Here is a 24,149-nt window from a genome sequence, read left to right on the forward strand (position 1 = left end):
GGTGCTTTGTTTATTTGTTTTTCTTTTAAGCTACAAATTTTTTTTAAGAACTTACCATTTCCATCTCTCTCAAATGAACCATTGCGTTCCCTTTCCTCGGCCTCCTCCTCCTCTTCGACTATGTTCATATTTTGTTTTTCATCATCGAATAATTGCTCCTCAACGGAATCGGTTAAATATTCCGTATCATCCTCGTTCGATGTTTGCGATGAGACACCCTGATAGGAGGGTGGAGTCAACAGCATGCCCTCCTTATCAATATGGACATTGTCGGCACCGGCGGCATAGACCACATTGGGTTTATGATGATGCTGTTGTTGTTCGTGCTGTTGTTGGTTATGTTGCGGCGGCTGTTGTTGTTGGTTATGCTGCAATTGTGTTGCCGATTTGGGTTTGGCGGCCGAGACCATATGATCATGAGAGGGTATTACCAAAATTATCGAAACAAAGAGAAAGGCATAGAGGAGACGCCGGCTTAGAAGATTGGGAGCAGTTAATGAGGAAAGCGTTGGGGATGATGTGGATGATGTTGATGAGGAGGACAATGTTTTAAGCCATGCTGTTATGGCTGAAGGAGTTGTCTTGGTTCTGCTTTTCGGTTTGCTAGCAACATTTTTGTCAGAATATTTCCCTGCTGCTTTTAGTGCTCCTTCTTGTTTCGGGTTTTCCAATTCTTTGGAATATTTTCGACTTTTATTCCAAATTTTATTATTTAAACATGAGGCTGATGACAACGACGATGATGACGACGACGACAACGACGACAATGATGATGATGCTGTTGCTGTTGTTTTTGTTAATGGTGTTGCTGTTTTTCTTGTTATGGTTGTTGTTGTTGATAATACTATTTTTATATTTTTTTGTATTTTATTTACAAAAGTGGTATGGAGGCTTAGAAACGATAACAACATTGTTAACAAAAGCGTTGTTAATTGTTTAGCAACATTGTTGACACACACAACAAATGTTGCTGGCACATTTGATCGAGCTGCCTTGGCCTTTAGCTCCTGCTCTTGATCACTTTTCCCATTAGCTGTGGCTGTCACATTTTCGTTGTCATCTTGGCGACAGCGCATGGCCGACCTTAGACGGCCTCTTCGCCGGCGACTATTAAAATCTAATGATTCCTTTATGGGTTTGGGTATCGCTTTAATTTTGGACTGCTGCTGCCGCTGCTGCATGTGTTGCTGAGGCCTTAGCAACATTGTTGGGGGGCTTTGTGGCCTTTCGCTTTCAGTTAAGAGAGAAGGATTTAGTTTAGAGTTTTGTGCCTTCATATTTAGTAGAGTTGGGAAAAGGATTTCTTTCACATGTTCGGCTTCTCCATCGTCATCAGCATCTTCATCATCTTCAGTTGGCGGCCTAACAAGGGGGGTATTTGGTAAGCCTTGTCTTCTAGCTTTTGGTGATTTGAAATTGTATTTGGTTTGTGCATTTGGCCCATATCCTTGGTTAAGGGTTAAAATGTTGTCTTTGCCTGCTTCTGCTGCTAGTGATAAAAGCTGCTGAGGTTGCTTTTCTTTTGTTTGCCAGCTATGCAAGGCAACATTGTTGCTACAAATTTTTGTTTGCCTATAAACTTTTAGATGTTGGCTTTCGCTCTTAGCCCTCTTAGGTGAGGGGCTAAATGTTATCCCTTGAAGGTCCTTAGATAAGAATGTATTCTTACTATAGCATCCCAGGATTTCATGTTGTTGCTGAGGGGAAATACTTGATTTTGTTGCTAGTGTTGGTTGTTGTAAACATGTTGCCTCAGGTTGCTGCAACATTGGACCTCAAATTATAAATAGGGGAGCAGAGCTGTCTATTTCTTGAGGTATGGCTCTTAGATTTGTTTTCAATTTTTGTGCTGCTTCTGGTTTCTGCTAAAACTTTTTTGTTTTCCTTAGGGAAGGTGTTTGGATTTTGAGGTTTATTGTTTTTTTTTTTTTTAATTTTTGCTTACAAACTTTTGTGTTGGTTATTTTTTTTTAATAATTTTTTGGGGCAATAAAACCGTTTGTTATCGTTGTCGTTGTTGGTTAGGTATTTTGGATTTTTGTTTCAAACGATTTTGGGGGTTTCTATTCGTTAGAGGTTAAGGTTTTTGATAGCCTAACAATTTTGGTAATTTGAATTTTTTTCTTTGCGTTTTTTTTTTTTTTGAAAGGTTGTTGTAAGAGTATAAAGGTGCTTGTTGTTGTGGTTGTGAATAATCAAGTTATGATTTTTTATAAGAAGCTTAAGATTAAATTGATTTTTGTTATGCCCTACGGCTTGGTTGGTAATTAACAATATATTATTTTTTTCTTATTTCCGTTTAAAGAAGACTCTTATTTTTTTGGTTTTTCGTAGTCTTATATTTAACACTTAAACACTTTTTTTTCTTAAAAACTTTACTGTAAGAAGTTTTATAATTTTTTTTTAACTTTTTGTTTTCTCTCGCTTTTATCACATTTTCTGTAGCATACTTTTCGCCTTGGTTATTTTTTCAGCCAAGTATTTTCTTTTTCTTTCCATGCTTTTTTTTGCCTATTCCCACACACTCACAGAAAGTATTTGTTTGCAGTGTGTGTGTGTGTATAACTGGCGTATTAGCGTTTCATGCGTAATCATGTAGGCGCTCACTAATTTTTCATTTCTTTTATTTCATTTCATTATTTTTTTGTTTTTTTTTTCCAAAGGGTCGTTTAAAGGGGGGACATTTTTTGGGGCCGCCAGTTTACATTTTTCCCCAGTTCAATTTTGCAAAAACACTTAAAAAAATCAAACGAAAAAAAACTGCTCTCTCACTATGGCTTTTTGCAGGGTTTTCAAAAGCCCTGCCTAAAAGTAGGCTTTAGATTTTTTACACTTAACACCATTTGCTTAATCCCTTATAACTAAATTCACATTTTTGTACAATTGCACTGCTGCCAAAGCCTTTAGCCGTTGGCAAAGGCTTTATTTAAAGGTTTTTCCATAACACTTTCTTGTGGATTTTCTTAAAGCAATTTCAAAAAATTTTGCTGCTTGGCCGTTTTAGCAACTTTTGCAGTTTTCCAAAGGCTTTTGTTTTCTTTTTTGTATTTTCTTTTTGTAGGTAGCTAATATGTGTTAGTATTTCATTTTTAATTTAAGCTGGCGACGTTGTGTTTCACTCGCGTGTTCTAAACGTTGTGATAACTCGTTTGTTTTTCTAGTTTTCGTTAAGCTATTTGTACTTTATTATAGCATATCTTCTAGGCGCACACTCTCAATTGAGGCATCGAAATGAAAAAACGCGCATAGGAATTCTCTCCAAAATTAAGAGCATAACAGGGCGGCTTTAGAGCATTTGCTACAACAGCATGCCAGAGAAAGAGAGCGTAAGCAAAAGAGTGATGAGCTTAGGTACAAGCTTTCGTTGTTATTGTTGTTAGCATTGTTGTTTTTATTGTATTGAAGGTGGCATTCGAGTGAAATCGGCCAATGAGTTGTTATGCAGCTGGCACTCTAGCAGAGACAGAGAACAATTCCTGCAAGAGAAAACAAGGGAGATGTTGTTAATTGAATTGAAAAATATCTAAATAAAAATATAGCAAAAGTTTAAGGAAAAACTTAAAAAAAATAGGAAAAAATCAGAAATTTTGTTTTTTCTTCCTATAGTTTAATATAAGGTAGCATATGATATGTATGAATGATTATCTAGCTCCCATAAAGCGCTATCTTCCGATTTGATTCCTGGCACTTATAAAAGTCATATTCTTGATCAAATTCGCTGAACAGTGAGTAAGAAGCCTTTCGATGTCTGTGGTGAGCAGCTGTCGTAGTAACCGTTCCCTCGATATATGGACTTATGCCCATAATAGGAGCATTAACCAGCCATTTGCTAAAATTTCAATGTCCAAGTGCCATGTGGTTCAGATTGGAACGCATATAGACATATTGATTGACTTTCCAATTTAAGGACTTAAAACCTCTAAAGGCATATTTTCCATTCGATTTCCTGCCGTTTGAAATGGAATTTTGTGCAAACAAAAACATTTCTGACAAAAGTATTTTGTAAAAATTTTTCTACGTTTTTCTGTAAAAATTTCTGTAAAAAATTTCGTAAAAATTTTATTTTTATAGAAAATACGCTGAACAGAGCCCGCTCCGCAGCGCTTTCTTTTATTTATATATTTATTTCCGACGAATAAAGAGCTTTTATTTTAATCCCATATGATCTTGGTCTATGAATTCGCTCCGAGGATTTAGGGTCATCAGAATTTGGGTGTTGGATATAGTCCATCCTTAAAGGACTATATAAGAACCCGATATTCTCATGGGGATTTTGGGAGCGTGAAGGGCTCTAGGGTGGTGGTTGGTGGGATTATGGGGTTGTTTGGACACCCAGAAACTTGGTATCAGTTTTGTGCTCTACTCCCAAATAGCTTTCATTTGAGCCACATATTGCCATAGTCGGTAAATATGTATTTCCGTTTAACGGGTGTTTTGGGGGAGAGGTGCCCCCCAGAGACTTAGTATTGGAAAGGTATCAGCATCGTGCTCTACTTTCAAATACCATTTATTCAAGCCCAATACCTCCCAAACCCTTGGTAACAAATTTGGATATCAGATTCGTATTCTACTCTCAAATACTTCTTGTTTGATCCTCATACTGTCACGGTCAATATATATGTCAAATTTAGGGGTGTTTTGGGGCTTAGGGTAGTACCCTAATACTTAGTCTTAAAATTGGATATCGATTATGAAAATTTTTTAAACATTTTATTTTCATAAAAATATTAATTTTCTTAAAAATTTTGCCTTAATTTTATTTAAAAAAAATTTGGCAAAATTTTAATTTATTTAAAAAATTTGGCAAAATTTTATTTTTATAGAAAATTTTACAAAATATTCTTTCTATAGACAATGTTGTTTCTATGAAAAAAATGATATTTTTTTATAAAAATTTTTGCCTTATCCTATCCTTTCCCTGTCCTTAATATTAATCTTATCCTTATCCCTATCCTTATCCTTATCCTTATCCTTATTCTTATCCTTATCCTTATCCTTATCCTTATCCTTATCCTTATCCTTATCCTTATCCTTATCCTTATCCTTATCCTTATCCTTATCCTTATCATTATCCTTATCCTTATCCTTATCCTTATCCTTATCCTTATTCTTATCCTTATCCTTATCCTTATCCTTATCCTTATCCTTATCCTTATCCTTATCCTTATCCTTATCCTTATCCTTATCCTTATCCTTATCCTTATCCTTATCCTTATCCTTATCCTCATCCTTATCCTTATCCTTATCCTTATCCTTATCCTTATCCTTATCCTTATCCTTATCCTTATCCTTATCCTTATCCTTATCCTTATCCTTATCCTTATCCTTATCCTTATCCTTATCCTTATCCTTATCCTTATCCTTATCCTTATCCTTATCCTTATCCTTATCCTTATCCTTATCCTTATCCTTATCCTTATCCTTATCCTTATCCTTATCCTTATCCTTATCCTTATCCTTATCCTTATCCTTATCCTTATCCTTATCCTTATCCTTATCCTTATCCTTATCCTTATCCTTATCCTTATCCTTATCCTTATCCTTATCCTTATCCTTATCCTTATCCTTATCCTTATCCTTATCCTTATCCTTATCCTTATCCTTATCCTTATCCTTATCCTTATCCTTATCCTTATCCTTATCCTTATCCTTATCCTTATCCTTATCCTTATCCTTATCCTTATCCTTATCCTTATCCTTATCCTTATCCTTATCCTTATCCTTATCCTTATCCTTATCCTTATCCTTATCCTTATCCTTATCATTATCCTTATCCTTATCCTTATCCTTATCCTTATCCTTATCCTTATCCTTATCCTTATCCTTATCCTTATCCTTATCCTTATCCTTATCCTTATCCTTATCCTTATCCTTATCCTTATCCTTATCCTTATCCTTATCCTTATCCTTATCCTTATCCTTATCCTTATCCTTATCCTTATCCTTATCCTTATCCTTATCCTTATCCTTATCCTTATCCTTATCCTTATCCTTATCCTTATCCTTATCCTTATCCTTATCCTTATCCTTATCCTTATCCTTATCCTTATCCTTATCCCTGAGAGGTAGGGATGTCCCTCAGACACCAAAGAATACTGCTCAGACACCAAAAAATAAACTTTTATGTCAAATTTGTATTCTACTTTTAAATATCTTTCATTTGGTACCCATATTTCCCAAAGCGGCGAAAGAGTCCAGTTGGGGTTTTTATTTTAGGGGTGGGGGACTCTCTCGAACACTTTGGTCGAAATTTGTATACCAAGTTCGTACTCTACTCTTAAATACTTTTCGTTTGATACCCATATTGTTCCAATCGGTAAACATGTCCGTCCGGGTGGTTTTTGGGATGGGACGTCCCCCCAGGTTAATTGACCCAAAAATTTTATAAGAATTTCGTATTTTTGAGATAGCATACAAAATTTCACTTAAATCTGTGCACGCATCTCCGAGATCTGGCGTTTTTGAAAATTGAAGTATGGGGGAGGGTCCGCCCCACCTTCGGATATCAAAAAATTTAATACCCTATTTTCACCGGATTCCCAAGCTGTACAATTCTATTCTTAAATTCCTTCTATGTTATGCCTATATTGTCCCAATCGGTAAACATCTCTTTAGATGGGTTTTGGGGTAGGGCGTCCCTCAAGGTTATTAAACCCCAATGTTATTGACCCCAATTATACATTAGTGAGCTCGTAGTCAAAAATGTTAATTCCTTAGAAAATTTTAGAAAAATTTTGTTAAATTTTGGTTTTTTCATTGAAAATGTCAAAATTTTATTTTCAAAACAATTTTTTAAAATTTTATTTCTATTAAAAATTTGGCACATTTTTATTTCAATAGGGAATTTAAGCAAATTCATTTATTTTGGAGCATACTACCGCTTGATTATGATAACATTCGATTTAAGTGTCAAACGAAAATAATATACACTAGGGATAGTTTAAAAATTATTGAGGACATCTTAAGCCACGATATCAAGGGAGCCTGTCCTCACCTCATAATGATGCCACTCAAGAGTACTTCAAAATAAACTCACAATGCTCTGGCACATTTTTATGAATGTCTGAAGGTATTCAAAAATCTCATACACTCTACTAAGTGTAAAATTATATGTCATATATTCTCGCTTCGTTTTGTGAGGAGTGTAAAAGTCAAAAGAGATTTTGAGTTAAAAACTGCTACTACCAATTAACAATGAAACCAGACGCCACTGGCGTTGGACAACAATGTGAAACCAGAAAATGAATGAGAAATATTGAATGAAAGCCTTAAATAGAGGTTCATTTTACTCTCTTCTCTCTCTCTCTTTTAGTCTCTCTTCTTGTGTTTTCTGCTCATGTTTTTTTTTTGTTCTTCTCCTCCCCGGAAAAAGCTATATTTTGCTCCTTTGTTTTGCTTGCCATAGAAAGGCCAACAAAAACGAAACCTACAGCTGATTTCTATGTGAACACAACAACACAGTTGACGCTACATTTGCGACTCCCTAAAGTATGCTCGTGAAAGTGCACAAATTCAGCTCACAAATGTATGCCGCACACTATGGCGGTTTATTGCACATGATGTGTCGACACCTTGCTTTCTCTCTCTCATTTTGGCTCTTAGAGAACATTTTGTTTTTTTTTTTCGCTTCGTCGTTGTGATATTTGATACTACTAACACTAATACCCAGTTTTGCCACCTCCTTATTTGCTCCACTTTTAATGTTCCCTATATTTTTTGTTGTTTTCGTTTTTCGTTCACATTCTTTCGTTAATTTTTGCAGCCTTTGTTGAGCAACGAGAGTTCGTATGTCCGTGCACACTCGTAGTAAAGTCTACGAGTTTTTTTTTCGTTTCATTTCCTTTGGGCAAGTGTGTGAAATATTGAAGTGTGTGTATATGTGCTGGTGCCTTTTTTTTTGTATGTGTTTGTATGTATGTAAATGTTTTTATTTTGCGAATAGAACATGTTTCGGTGCTTTAACTATTTTCATATTTCATTTTGGTTTTGTATTCTTATCTCTGCCTTTAATAACTATTCGGGCATTAGCACACTCTCATAGACCAACACACACACACACATATATACACACTCTCTGTATCTCTCTCCCCGAACTGAGACTGGCATATATTGTAGAAGAGGTCTTATAAGGACATCAGCGACAACAAAAGTTTGTTGATGCACAGTGGTATTGCATAAGACCAAAAAATTTAAGAAAAAAGTAAATATTTTCAAAAATAAAAAAAAAATTAAAATTTTATTATTAAAGAAAAATTTTGATTAAAACATTGTTTATAGAAAATCTTGCCAAAATTTTATTTTTGTAGAAAATTTTGTCAAAATTTGATTTTTATAGAAAATTTTGTCAAAGTTTTATTTTTATATAGAGAATTTTGTAAAAATTTTATTTTTATAGAAAATTTTGCCAAAATTTTGTTTTTATAGAAAATTTTGTCAAAATTTTGTTTTTATAGAAAATTTTGTCAAAATTTTATTTTTATAGAAAATTTTGTCAAAATTTTATTTTTATAGAAAATTTTGTCAAAATTTTATTTTTATAGAAAATTTTGTCAAAATTTTATTTTTATAGAAAATTTTGTCAAAATTTTATTTTTATAGAAAATTTTGTCAAAATTTTATTTTTATAGAAAATTTTGTCAAAATTTTATTTTTATAGAAAATTTTGTCAAAATTTTATTTTTATAGAAAATTTTGTCAAAATTTTATTTTTATAGAAAATTTTGTCAAAATTTTATTTTTATAGAAAATTTTGTCAAAATTTTATTTTTATAGAAAAAGGTCCCTTATCATTGTGTTTAAACTTGAATCGGAAAGCACTCATTGATGTGTGAGAAGTTTTCCCCTGCTCGGTTCCTGGGCAAATTTTCACTCTATTCCCAAATGCATTTCTTTTGAGTCCTATATTACCGTATTGGTAAATATTTCCGGTTTAGGGGTATTTCGGGGGTGGGTTGGCCATCCAGATACTTGGCCCTTAAGTAAATAGAAGCTTCGTGCTTTGCTTTCAAATACATTTTATGTGAGTCCCATATTGGCATGATCGCTAACTAAGTGTTGTTTTCGGGTGGGGTGGACCCCAGGGTCTTTGTCCCAAAATTGAGTATCAATTTCTCGAAAATCGAGTGTTTCAAAAATTAGGGTAATGAGAAGAGCTTTTTAGGGGAGGGATGGCACCTCAGACACCTTGATTCAAATATACATATGAAATTAGTGCTGCACTTCCAAATCCCCTTAAATTTGAGCCTCATATTGCCATGGTCGGTAAATATGAACCGTTTGGAGGGTGTTTTAGGGCTGGGGCGGCCACAGGCACTTTGCCCTGAAAATAGATATCAAATTCGTTCTTTATTCCGAAATACCGTCAATTTGAGCTCCATATTGCCCTAGTCGGAAATGGAGCTCATTTAAGGGGGTCCAAAAATGGGTATAAAACTTGTTTTCTACTCTCAAATACCTTTCATTTGAGTCCCATATTGTCATAATGGGTCAATTAACCTATTTGACGTATTTTTAGGAGGAAAAACGCCACCTAGACTTGAGTCACATACGCACATTTGGGGGTATTTGGGGGTAGGGCGACCTTCCATTACACCTTGGACCTAATTTTTTTGCCATATTTGTAATCTACTGCCGAGTACTTTTCATATTTCATATTCCATATTGATATGAACTTCACATATATCTGTTTTTGTTTTTTAGTCTCCAATACCTTTCATTTGATACCCTTATTGTGCACCCATAACCAAAAGTGGTCCGAAACTTTTGGTTATGGGTGGCGTTTGTGGGCTAAGGGGAAGGGTCCGCCCTAACCAATATCGTAACTCTAAAGCGTATATTTCCTTTCAGATAAACTTACACAATCTATGAGATCGGTTCAGCCGAGTCCCATAGTCAGTCATAATGGGTCCTATGCCCATTTGGGGGGCGTTTTTGGGAGGTGGAATGACCCCCTATACTTTGATCTGATTTTGTATGCGAGATTCAAAATACACCTTCCAATACCTTTCATTTGATACCTATATTGACCCGATCATTCCACTTTTGAGCGACTAGAGGGCGCAATAGAGCCGCTAGAGGGCGCAATTGAGCGACTAGAGGGCGCAGTTGAGCGATTAGAGGGCGCATTTTCCATCCGATTAGGCTGATATTTTGCACAAGGTGTTTTGTTATGACTTCCAACAAATGTGCTAAGTATGGTTCAAATCGGTCTATAACCTGATAAAGCTGCCATATAAAACGGTCTTGGATCTTTAATTCTTGAGCCACTAGAGGGCGCAACTCCCATCCGGTTTGGCTGAAATTTTCCACGAGGTGTTTTGTTATGACCTTTCAACAACCGTGCTAAGTATGGCTCAAATCGGTACATAACCTGGTAAAGCTGCCATATAAACCGATCTGGGATCCTGACTTCCTAGGCCTCTAGAGGGCGCAATTCTTATCCGATGTTGCTGAAATTTTGTTGGAGTTCTGTTGCTATGTGTGCTTTAAATCGGTACATAACCAAATATAGCTGTCATATAAATCGATCTTGGATCTTGACTTCTTGAGCCACTAGAGGGCGCAATTCCCATTCGATAAGGCTGAAATTTTGCACGAGGTATTTTGTTATCGCTTCCAACAAATGTGACTCACAACGGTCTATAACCTGATAAGGCTGCCATATAAAATGATTTTGGATCTTGACTTATTGAACCACTAGAGGGCGCAATTTTTATCCGAAATTACTGAAATTTTGCATGAGGAATTTTGTTATGACTTCCAACAACCGCGCTTAGTATGGTTAAAATCGATCCATAACCAGATATAGCTGCCATATAAACCGATCTTGGATCATGACTTTTTAGGCCTCTAGAGGGCGCAATTTTTATCCGATTTTACTGAAATTGTGTTCGAAGTGTTCTGTTATGACTTCCAACGACTGCAGCTTCGATAGCTTCTACAACCACTGTTTTTAATGTCACACAAATAAGGCCGTAGTACTCGTATATCTCTCAATCCACTGTCATGTTATCCACACACATCCATTTGCTTGGAGTACTCTCGCTCTATGGGCCAAACGTAGTTTATCTTGTTTTCGGATTTGGGTCTGTCTGTTCTCGGCGTTTTTATTTTTGTTTCTATTCTTTAACGACTAAAGGCGCGTGCATGTGTTTGTAAGCATCTATTCATATATGTGTGTGTGTGTTTGCATGTGTCGGTATTCGTTTGCCTGATGTTTTTTTTTTCTTTTGTGTTTGCTTTTTTTTTGCACCAATTTTTCATGTACCTATTTTTCGGTTTGTGAGCTCCTTGCTTCTTCTTCTTCTTTTTCTTTTTGTTTCTTTGCTAGTTTTTCGGAACATTGGATTTTTTTTTTGGGAGGGTTTTCCGCTGCCCCAGCTGCTCATGTCGCGCTGTTGTTGCGGCTGTTATTTTCTAGTTTAGTGGGTAATCAAAGCGAACAAAGGATCCAACGGAAAGGAAACAGCAGGGACTCGAGGACTTGAACAGCAGCTCGCTCGTGCAGCTCGAAAACAAAAAAAAAAAAAAGAAAATATCGAACACAAAACAGAAAAATCAGCCAAGAACATCAGCAGTTCAAATTGTGCAGGGGATATGACCGCATACTTGAGTGTGTTTGCATGTGTGGCTGTGTGTTTTTTGGTGTTTGGAGAGGGAGACACATGCTGTGCTAAATATCAGTGGGGCTCCTAAAAGTATGCAACGAATACTAAAAATTACGTATTACCTACAAGATTCATTGTTGGTAGAAATGGCATGAGAGCTGTATTGCTCTATCGGCAACCGAACCCATAGAGCAAAAACAAACTTTAATAAACTTTTGTATAAAAATAAAATGCTGACAAAACTTTGCGTAAAAATAAAATTTTTGACAAAATATTCCATGAAAATCTAATTTTTCTACACCTCATATATAAAAATCCAGTTTTGTTTGTTTGTTCTGTATACACCGAAAACGGCTGAATCCATTACCTGGAAATTTTCACAAATTCTGTAGGTTGGTCTGGAAGTAAACATAAGCTTTATAATTTTTTGATATCGGAGGGGGGGCGGACCCTCCCCTTTATACCAAAAACACCACCCAAAATCAGAATTGGACCGTTCGGGACAATATGGGTATCAAATGAAAGATATAGAAGAGTAGAATACGAATATGGTGTTGAAAATTGGATCCAAGTACCCAGGAAGTTGCCTAACCCCAAAAATTCTAAAAGCCGACAAAGTGAACGTCCATATCAATATGGGGCTCAAATGAAAGTTATTCGGGAGTAGACTACGAACCTGGCATACAAAATTAGATCTAAGTATAAACGCCCCAAATGGCCATATAACCTATCATGCCTATATGAGACTTGGTTTGTTTGGTTGTTCCGTAGAATCAAAAACGGCTGAACCGATTTTCTTTTACAGATTGTGTGGATTTGTCTGGAAGGAAACATAGGCTTTATAACTTTTAGATATCGGATGGGGGCTGACCCTCCCCCGTCAGCGTCACCCAAAACCAAAAGTGGACTGATAGGCACAATATGGGTATCAAATGAAAGCTATTGGAGACTAGAAAACGAATATCGTATTCAAGTTTGGGTCGAAGTACCCAGCGGGCCACCCAACCCCAAAAGTCATCTAAACAGATATATTCATCGTTCCTATCAAAATGGGGCTCAAATGAAAAGTATTCGGCAGTTGATTACAAATATGACATAAAAAATTAGGTCCATGTAATTGGAGGTCGCCCCACCCCCAAATACTCTTACATGGGCATTTCATCCGACCATGGCTATATGGGATTCAAATGAAAGATTTTTAAGAGTAGAATAAGAAGTCTAGGTGGAGCTTTTCCAAATAAAAAAAACGACGAATAGATTAGTTGACCCATTATGGCAATATGGAACTCAAATAAAATGTACTTGAGAGTAAAAAACGAATTTGATATCCAATTTTGGAGCCAAGTATTTGGGAATACGCAGTAAATCACCACCTTAACTGAACTTCATTTCCGACTATGGCAATATGGAGCTCAAATCAATAGTATTTGGAAGTAAAGAACGAATTTTATCTCGATTTTCAGGGCAAAGTGCCGGTGGCCGCCCCAGACCCAAAACACCATCCAAACGGTTCATATTTACCGACCATGGCAATATGGTGCTCAAATTAAGGGGATTTGGAAGTGGAGCACGAATTTGAGTTTCAATGATAAGGATCTTTTTATAGCCGAGTCCGAACGGCGTGCCGCAGTACAACATCTCTTTGGGAAGAATTTTGCACATGACCATGCATGTGGCCAGCATTAAGAGGGGATCACGGCCGCTTTAAATTTTGTCCGATGTTCTCACCAGGATTCGAACGCAGGCCTTCATCGTCATAGGCGGATATAGGCTACAATGGTACGAATTAGATATTCACATTAAGGGCGAAGTGTCCACACCCTAACAAGATATTACAATAGAGAGTTAAAGAAAGCGCAGCGGAGCGGGCGCGGTTCGTCTAGCTGTCATAAGAATTTGGTCCAAAGTGTTTACGGGGCCTCTCCAAGGGGGAGTCCTCCCCAAAAAACCCCCAAAATGGGCATGAATCTCCAACGTCACAAAATGGGTATCAAATGAAAGATCTGTGGGAGTTGGCAACAAATCCCGCTGAATACCCTTTAGTAGGACGTGTAGTTCGAGCGGGATAATATGGGAATGAAAAGAAAGGTCTAATCTAATGTTGATATAAAGATTCAAGTATGTGGGTCACGTATTGGCTTGCAGAAGGACATGTAGAACGCGACAATGAAAGACTCAAAGAAAGTGTCTTTTGGGACTTAATGTCGGAGGGGACCGACCCTTTCTCCCAATTAAAAAGACACAAAACTGTCATGTAGGCCGACCGAGTACATATTCTACTCAAATGAAAGGATGTGTCAGAGGGCAATCCCCCTTGCCCTATCCTACCCAAAAAACAAAGGAATTAAAAAAATATGTGAACCGATGAGGATAAAATAAGACAGCAAAAAGGTCTTTGTTAATAGAGTTCACTTTTTACACTCAAATTAAGATAGACACAGCAGGATCTGCGGATCTTCAAAAGTTTGGTATTCCAAGCGGTAGCTTTGAAATATAATACAAAAAAATTAATTTGTGTGGATCTGAATGAGACCCGTGGCCCTGAATATATTGATCTCCACCTTAAAATTGCTTGACATTATGGAGCTCAAACAAAATTGTGCTCTAGCACGATGCTGATATTATTTCAGGGTACGACCCCTAAAGTCCCTTCAAACCGACCATGTTTGCCTATTATGACATAAAGGGGCTCAAATAATAGGTATTTGATAATAGAAGACGAATTTGATAACCAATTTTGAGGCCAAGTGTTTTGGGGGTTGTCTCAACCCATACACTCACCCTAAACCAATCGCAATTGCGGCTCAAATAAAAGGAGTTTAACAGTAGTTTATGAAAAAAAGGGGTTTTGATATCTGTTTAATGGCCAAGTGGGGCGATTTACGCGAAATGTAGTCTGTCTGTAATAACTCAAAAATAGAAATTGGTATACTTATTTAAGGTGGGATGTCTAGGGAGATCGCCCCACCTCCAAAGCCCGCCAAATGGAAATTAAAACCAATAATGACAATCTTAGACTCAAAAGAAAGGTATTTGAGACTAGAGCATGAATCTGATAAATGGGGCTCTACCTCAACGACAATCGCAATAAAAGGCTCACATTAAAGAAATTTGGGAGTAGAGCACCAATATGGGGCGTAATATCTGAATATATATACTTAATGGGGCATATTTCGAGGTGTTACATATTTCGGGGCATATTTCGAGGTGTTACATATTTCGGGGAATATTTCGAGGTGTTACATTTTCGGGGCATATTTCGAGGTGTTACTAAGAGGCATATTTCGAGGTGTTACAAACGGTATAAAGTTTTAAGAAAATTTTTATATTGAAAAACGTTCTAAAGTTTTAAATTTTAACAAAATTTTTTATGAAATTCTAATTCAAAATATTAATTGTAACGAAAATTTTATGGGACAATCAATTTTTCCTATTGTCAACACTGAATCTGATACTGGCTGCTGACGGCTGTCGTTTGTTTGTCTTTGTGGTGGTTTTCTTTAGGCTTTCCATTCCTTTCATAGTCGTTATTGGCATCGTTGCTGCTTTGGGCATATATCATGCGGTAGCGCCTATGCCTATGTGTAAGTGTGCATTTGGACATTGACTGTTTCGCATGTTCGTTCGCTTTAGGGATAAAACTGTGATTATTTGTAAAGACTTTGTAGTTTTCTCTGACTCCGATTGGTTTTGTTGTTATTCCCTATATTTGTTGCTATTTGTGGAAAAGCCATAACTGTGTGTAAGCATTTTTCAGTGTATGTGTGTTACTCTCCAACGCTTTATATTTTTATTGTGGGTTGATTTTTTTTCTTCTTGTTTTCCTCTGTTTGTATTTATATTTGTTGTAGTATTTATTTAACATGTTTTTCTTTTGGCTGTTTGTTTTTGTTGTTTTAACTTATGGTTAGTATTTGCGAAAACAACAATAGCGAAAAAAAATTTTTTTTTTCAAACATCATCTCTTGTGCACGATACAGACATCTTTAGCTTTAGTTAGTAGCTGTAACATTTTATTTTTGCTAATAAATTATAGCCTATATTTAGGGTGGAAACATTGCTTAATATGATAAAAAAAACTAGGAGTGTGGTTAAGAGTTGAAATGACAAAACTAGGGCATACTTTAAGGGATAGTGATAAACAATTCCCCCAAAGTGAACTTTAAAGACCAAAGAAACAGGATTTTAGCATGGGTTGGCTGATATGTGGTGTGTGGAAGACATTGATGACATTCGAAGCCCATGTCAAATACCAGTCTAAGGAGATATAGGTCCAACAAAAGCCGAATTAAGTTGCAAGGACAATTTTTTTTTTTTTTTTTTGATTTTACTGAAACATTTGGGGAGTAAAGAAATGTCTTTTAAATTAAATACTTTTATAGTTTTAATTATTAAATAATCATAAAAATTGTTTAAGAAATTTTCCCTTACATTCATTTATCAATTACACACATACTCCCTAGCATAACATCATCCTTAAATGCCCAACAAATCCCTTAGATGCCAATTATGGATCATTTCTATACCCCAAGGTCAATTAATTTGTCCATTAAATATGCAAAACGGCTAACAAACTTGATACTCCCACAAAGTATGTCATGCAAAATAATGTAATAAACATATGACCCGCAAATATGCTTCATTAATATTTAAGACATTAAAAGTAGGCAATACTAACTATTATTAATAGCTAAATTTAAAAAAAAAAAAACAAACGTTACCATAAAATATCGTAGAGGAAACTAAACTTAAATGAAATTTATACCGAAGCATCTATATGGCTCATTTTCAATAGCCAATAGCTCTATTCTATCATAAATATTGGAAAGTTTAGCGTAAACTAAAACTACAAACCATTTTATTGTTTTGCTAAACTGACCTTCACCTCTTATGTAAATTTCTTAACCTTTCAAAACCCATGAGCCCCAAATAGTTCCAAAGTGTAATATGTTAATACTTTCAATAATCAAAACCACATACGCACACCATGCAAGTTATAATCCTTAATTGCCTTTTAATTCCCTGAGATAACTATATCATCTTATTTGTATATCCCAAAGACAATTCATTTTGCTTCAAATATTTTACATGCTTTACTGGTTAGCATCTCCTTAAGGTATGCCATACAAAATAGTGTAATAAATACATTGCCTCAAAATATGCTTCAATAATTTTCAAAAATCTAATTATCTATGGTATTGGAAATTAAATACCAATAAACGTAGGCACTGTATTTGAATACGATTTTAATTTAAATAGAATGCCCCCGAAAATAGCCTATATAAAATAGTAACAAAATCATAATTTCAATATTAATTAATTAGACAAAATTTAGTAATGTGGACTTTAGTTTGAAGGTCGGCATTTCTTCCTCACAACATCTTTCCCTTTCTTAACATTGAATCTAACCCACTAGCGACAAATGGATAGAAAAATATCCAAGAATATAGCTACCTTAGAAAAATTGCAGTTCGATTTGGAAAAGAGGTCTGCTAATGAAATTAATATTGGCGTATTTTGGACGACTGAAACTAGTTAACAAAAATTTTTACGGTAATATAAAGTCATAGTTTGGGTGGAAAATTGTCGAAAGTTAGCAATTTTTTATATAAAAAAAAAATTACACAAAAAATTTGCTCAAAATTCTTGGGATAAAGAACCCGGAAACCTTTTCATATTAAAAAAAAAAAACAAATGTATGGAGATAAGCCATAATAGGCTATGGAAAAATCGCATTTTCCACATAAAGACCACTAAAACCAAAAACTTATGAAATTGAATTAAATATCTGTATGATGGTCATGCTAATGCGCACTTTTTTCCCAATAAAATTCCCAAAAACGAAATCCCAAATGTATGCCTTATAAAATCACAATTAACAAATTCCTAAAATGGATCTTTATTGTTGTTGTTGTAGCCACATTTGCATGGTCAAGCTCTTATAAGTGAGCCAGCTCGTTCCGGTATGTACGACCGATCGCCGCGGGAACATGAGGGCCATTGGTTATTTAATGGCGCTTATATCTCGCCTTGTCGTATCGAGAATCATAGACACTCAGTATTTATGCAAGAGCCTGTGCCTTCCGGCCTCTCACTGAAACTCTGCTCTAGATACCGCTGATTGTCTGCGACTGGAGTTGCAGCTAATTCGTGTGGACAATGCACATACACTACCTGCAGACGCGCCCGGCAGCTCCCAACTAAGCTTCTCCGGCACTTTGATAATGACTAATAAAATTTACAACAAATTTGAAAGAAACATTTTTTTGAAAAGTTAAGCATTTCTAAGTGTTTGCTAAATAAAATTATTTGATTTTAAAAAATGCCCGAACATATGCTATATTGATTTTCAAGGGATTATCCGAAGAAACTAAATATCCCTTAATTTGCATACGACAATGATTAAATAATGGTTAAATATTAAAAGCGCCCAAAAATATGCTATGAAAAAAATATTTTCCTTATTAAGGCAATTGAAACCAAAATATTATGAAATTAAACTAAATGACTGTGGCAAATTTATCGCCAGAGGCATCTTTCCTTATTTGCTAATACAAGGTGCATATATTTACCCCCAAAAGTATGCTTTACCAAATCATTTATAATAAATTTCTTAAATGGCTCTTTAATAATGACCATATTTATCAATTTCACAAAAAAAAATTTTTGCATACCCGAAATGTATGCCATACAAAACATTTTGATAAATACATACCCCAAAAAAGCTTCACAATTTTCAAGGCTTAAATTATCCTAAGAAAACAAATATTCCTAAACCTATGTAGTGCAATAACAGAAATAAGCTATGGAAACATCATATTTTCCATATTTAGAAAATAGAAACCAACAATTAATGAAATTGACTAAGTGTTTGTGAGTATGTCATTACATGGGCATATTTACTTTTTTTCAATACAATTACCACATATTTACCCCTAAAAGGATGCTGTGTCAAAACATTTAAATAATGCTCCTTAATTGATTCTTTATAAACAATTAAAAAAACAATAAATTATAAAACAACAACTTTGTAACGGATTAACATCTCCTAAGCGTATGTCGTACAATATGATTTGAAGGATACATACCCTTAAAAAATGCTTTCGTAATTTGCAAGGCTTTTGTTATCCTAAGAAACTAAATATCCCTAAATGAATGTATTTGATCAAATAACATTTTAACATTAAAATCCCCAAAAATAGGCTATGAAAAATCACAATTTCAATATTAAAGCAAATGAAACCAAAACTTTATGAAATTAAACTAAATGACTGTGTGAAGGTTAATCCTAGAGGCAACTATCCTTGTTCCCCAATACAATTCCCATCATTTTAGCCCCCAAAAGTATGCTTCACATAATTATTTGAATCAACATTTCTTAAATGGTTCTTTAATAATTATCATACTAATCAAATTTACAACAAATTATAAAACGAAATTATCTTATGGCCTGCCTTGAGGTATGGCTGGTGTGAAGGTCATGCCCATAAAAATCCATTACCATTTGTAGGAAGACATTACCAATCTACCAAATCGTTTAATTTTGATAAATTCTCCATGGCCTTTAAAATTTCAATGTATTTTTAAGTCACGCTTCCCTCACCCCAAAAACACACAAGGCTAGGCAACAGTGTTGCCCAACACAGCCATACAAACACACACACACAAGCACACTTGGCACAGTTAATGTTTCGATTCTACTTAAGCGGCAAACTACAACAAAAATCATCATCAAAAGCAAAAACACTAACACAAACACATATATGGGGTCAGAATAAATGGTCTAATAACACTTTGGCACGTATGCACAGGTGGGCGTTTAATAGTCTGCTAGCCGAAATGAATAACCCACTGGACAGAGGATTGCCTTAGTTGGTATTGAGATTGAGATGATGGTGAATGTGAGATATGGAGGCTTTTGAGTTCGTTATATGTATGTTTGTGGGCGAGTCTCGATAGAGTCTGTAGCCTTACGAGAGCAACTCCTACAATTGGCTTGTTAAGATTTCTTGTGCGTATATCCTCAACCTAATCTGTAGCTGACATTTTCCTCTTCCGTTTCCGGTTAACAGGAGGGGAGATATTTTGTGTGTGTGTGTGAAAGCGATTTCATTTCATATGCAAACAGCAAAAAAGAAAAAACGAAAAAAAGGTTTTATAAACCCAAGCACATATGATTGCAATGCTCAAAGACAATGTGGATTTCGTATAAGATCGTCCTTTTTGGCTTAAGTGTAGTACATGGTGTTCCACTGTCCGTCCGTCCCTCCGTCTGCTTCATCCTTATAAATTTTGTAGCCTAAACACCTTCTGTCTCTGACATGTACTCAAGCACTTTATTTTAGCTTCAAGTCTCAGCAACAAGCCGACAATAAGATAGTGTATGTGCGTGTGTAAGAGAGTTTCAAATGGCAATACACAACAATTCAACGTTTCATTAAAGCTTAGCCAAAAGTTGAGAAAGTAAATGCACAAAATTGTTATTTCCCAGAGATATGTTAATGTGTTTCTACCATTTGTGGTGTTTACTCTCTAATTTGGTTATTTTCGCTTAAGTTTTTGCAGAAATTTAACAGGGAAGTTTTGTACTTGCTAATTGTTAATTATAGCATTATACAAAGCATACTTTTGGGAGCAAATAATTTTGAAAGCATATCAGAAATAATAAGAACGCTAAAAAATTATGAGCAACTTAAAATAAAACAAAAAATATTATTAATTTAAAAATGAAAAAACATTATATTAATAAAAATGCTCAAAATAAAGTTAAAACAAGAAATAAAATAAAATAAAATAAAATAAAATAAAATAAAAAAAAAAATAAAATAAAATAAAATAAAAAAAAATAAAATAAAATAAAATAAAACAAAATAAAATAAAATAAAATAAAATAAAATAAAATAAAATAAAATAAAATAAAATAAAATAAAAAAAATAAAATAAAAAAATGAAAGAAAAGAAAAATATAAAAAAATTAATATGCAGTGTCTACATTTAAAGATTTTCAGTTCCTTAGGAAAACAAACGCTTTGAAAATTATTAAAGCATACTTTGGGGCATTTGATTATCAAATTTCTTTGTATAGCATACGTAAAAAGATTTTAGATGTTATATAATATAAGTCATGTTTTGGTGGAGTTTTAGGGTGGGGAAATTTCGCCCCGAATGTGCATATCGAATTCGTATCATTGAAGCGCAGAGGTAAGCAAGACCGCCATGATGCTAAACGCGTAGGTTAAAATCCTGGCGAGGACATTAGAAAAATTCTAATATTGGCGACATTTGTGGGGTAGTATGCCAGGCAAAGAAGTCATGTAAAAATTTCTTCCCATTGAGGTGTAGCACTGCGGGACGTCTTTGGGACTTCTTATTATTGAGCTTAAACTTGAGTCGTATAGGACATTGCCCCGTTTTTGGGGATGGGGCGGTACCTCAAACATTTCTCCCAAATATGGATGTCAAATCCCTTTCAATTAAGCCCAAAATTGCTATGGGCGGGAAATATGTACGGTTTAGAGGGCGTTTTGTGATTGGACTGCGGCTAGCAGTCCCCTACTTTGCCCTAAAAATAGGTATCAAATTCGTTCTTTACTCCCAAAAACACACATTTTAGCCCCATATTATTATGTTCGGGAAATAAGTTCAGTTCAGGGGGTGCTTTAGGGCTTACCCACAAAAACTTGGGCCCAAAACTGTAATCGTGTGGGTCACATATTCATATTCATAATGGGTCACATAATCTATTTGAGGTGTTTTAAGGAGGTTAGGAGCCACCTAAGTACTTTAACACAAATTTTAATGGAATTTTTCTAATCTATTTCCAAATTGCTTTAATTTGAGTCCCATATAGCCATGGTAGGCTAATATGCCCGTTTGGGGTTATTTTGGAGGGGGGAGGGACCACTATGCCATATTCGCAATCTACTCCCGAATATCTTTTATTTAAGTCCCATATTGCCATGAATGCCTTATATGTCTGATTGGTAGAATTTTGGGGTTGGGGCGGCCTGGTGAGTACTTAGACTAAAGCTTTAATACCATATTCATATTCTACTCTCCAATACCTTTCATCTAATTCCCATATTGTCCCGATCGGTCCAATTTTTATTTTGATTGTGGTGTTTTTTTGGTAAGGGGGAGGGTGGGAACGTGGGCCCCTCTTCCGATATCGAAAAAATTATATAGCCTATGTTTCTTTCCAGACCAACCTACACAATCTGTGAAAACGGAACGGAACAAACAACCAAACTGATTCCCAAATAGTCGTGATTGGTTAATATGCCCATTTGGTGCCTTTTTGGTGGAGACTTCCTATACTTCGACACGATTTTGTACGCCAGATTCGTAATCTACCCCGAATACCTTTCATTTGAGCTCCATATTGATAGGAACGTTCAATTTTTCTGCTTGGAGGAATTTTGGGGTCAGGGCGACTTCCAGGGTACTAAGACCCAATTTCTAATACCATATACGTATTCTAGTCTCCAATATCTTTCACTTGATACCCATATTGTCCCTATCGGTCCACTTTTGATTTTAGTTGGCGTTTATGAGGTAACGGGGGAGCGTGACGTTTTTGGGGAAACGGATACATTTTTTAACCATATGTTTTTGTTGAAAAAATATAAACAATTTGTTTAGTCAATGTAAACGCTCAAAATAATGAATATGGAAAATTTCTTCTTAATCGGACAAGGGAATCGAGGATTAAAACTTTATTCCTCTCTAACTGGGAGCCATCCGTGTAGCATAAACTACTGTTTTAGGTATCCTAAATTCGCCGGTGACAGGACCTCCTTCTATCCTCCATCCACTTTCTTAACGCCTAAAGTCTCATAGCCACACTTATTATCTCTCAACCGGACAAGGGAATCGAGGATTAAAACTTTATTCCTCTCTAGCTGGGAGCCATCCGTGTAGCATGAACTACTGTCTCAGGTGTCCTAAAGTCACCGATGATAGGACCTCCTTCTATCCTGTATCCACTTTCTTAACGCCTAAAGTCTCATAGCCACACTTATTATCTCTCAACCGTAGTTATTAAAATAAAATGTATACTTTTAGGAGCAATAATAACCCATTAACACCTGACCTTCGATTTCTATAAGCCAATTTGATGAAATTTCATATATTAATTTTCAGAGCATTTATATTGAATTAGCATTTTGTTTAAAATTTTTTCAACAAAACAAATTTTTGCAAGAAAATTCTTCAAAACAAAAAAAGTTTTAGTATTTAGGGAAATAAAAAAAATGTCTCTTAAAAATTTACTTAGCAGCTTAGTTTTTACTAAGAAAAGAAAATTATTTTCCTAATTCTTAAATGTTTTAACAGAAATTCTTTTTCAAAAATATGTGAAATCAATTTTTAAACAAAATTCTTAAAAAATTTTTGAAAAAAAATTATTTTTATTTCGTTAGCCACTATTTTTTGACAACAGACAATAGTGCATTTTAATGACATTGACATAAGATCGCACCGGTTGTCAAAAGTAGTAGGTTTATCGCCATGAGTTTATTTTCTTTATATAGAAACCTTCATATGCAACAAACCAATAAAACTGTTTCCAGAAATTTCATTCCTCAGAATTTTGAGAAAATTTTTCGTGACTCTTTCCCATTCTTTAATCACTCTCTTATCGCCTTAAGTCTCATAGCATTACATATTATCACAAAACCATACTTATTAAAATGTAATGCATATTTTTAGGAGAAATATCTACCCATTAACGCCTAACCCTCGATTCCATTGTCCTATATTGATTAAATTTCATATATTCATTATTAAGAGTATTTAGATTGACGTGGCAATTTTTTAACAATAATTTTTGAAAAGAATTACAAAAAAAAAATTTTTTAAATCGTTTCATTTTTTGAGAAAAATTAAAAAAATATTCTACAACATACAAAATAATTTTCTCTATATTTTATGACCATTTAGCAAAGAAAAATTGATTTTAATGAATTTGACATAAAATCGCACCTGTTGTGAAAAGTTGTAGGCATATCGCCATAAGTTTATTTTTTTCATATACAACAAGACATTAAAACGGTTTCCATAAATCTCACTCCTAAGAATTTAAAGAAAATTTTTCATTTGAATTTTTTTTGGATATAAAAAACTTTCGACAATCAAATTTTCCCTTATACCATGACCTTATATGACCGAAAAAATTTTTTTAACAAGATTCATTTGTCTACTTTATACCTCTTACGGAGGCCACCGAAGCACAGAGGTAGGCCATGCCCATATATGGCGCTGAACGCCTGGGATCGAGTCTTGGCGAGAACATCTGAACAATTTTTCATTCGTGTATATCCCCTCCTAATGTTGATGACATTTGTGAGGTATGGTATGACAGCCATGTTAAAAACTTCTCCCCAAAAAGGTGTCGCACTGCAGCACCCCTTTCGGACTCAGCTATAAAAAAGGAGGCCCCTTATCATTGAGCTTAAACTTGAATCGGACTCATTAATATATGAGAAGTTTGTTTTGAATGGAATGTTCATAAGCAAATTTGCATTGGTACCTCTTTCCTTACTC

General features: G+C 35.0%; 1 protein-coding gene across 9 annotated transcripts in view; it reads right to left on the reverse strand.

The window, feature by feature from the left end:
* LOC106081378 (sodium/potassium/calcium exchanger Nckx30C) overlaps positions 1-24,149 on the reverse strand; it is a 351,807-nt gene that overhangs the window by 304,520 nt on the left and 23,138 nt on the right. For all 9 annotated transcript variants that reach the window (XM_059365276.1, XM_059365280.1, XM_059365283.1 and 6 more), the window contains exon 2: positions 56-3,476. In XM_059365276.1, the coding sequence (XP_059221259.1) occupies positions 56-1,769 (1,714 nt within the window). In that variant the 5' untranslated portion in view covers positions 1,770-3,476. The remainder of the gene's footprint in view (positions 1-55; positions 3,477-24,149) is intronic.

This window comes from Stomoxys calcitrans, chromosome 3 (genome assembly GCF_963082655.1).
Source record: "Stomoxys calcitrans chromosome 3, idStoCalc2.1, whole genome shotgun sequence".
Lineage (NCBI taxonomy): Eukaryota > Metazoa > Arthropoda > Insecta > Diptera > Muscidae > Stomoxys > Stomoxys calcitrans.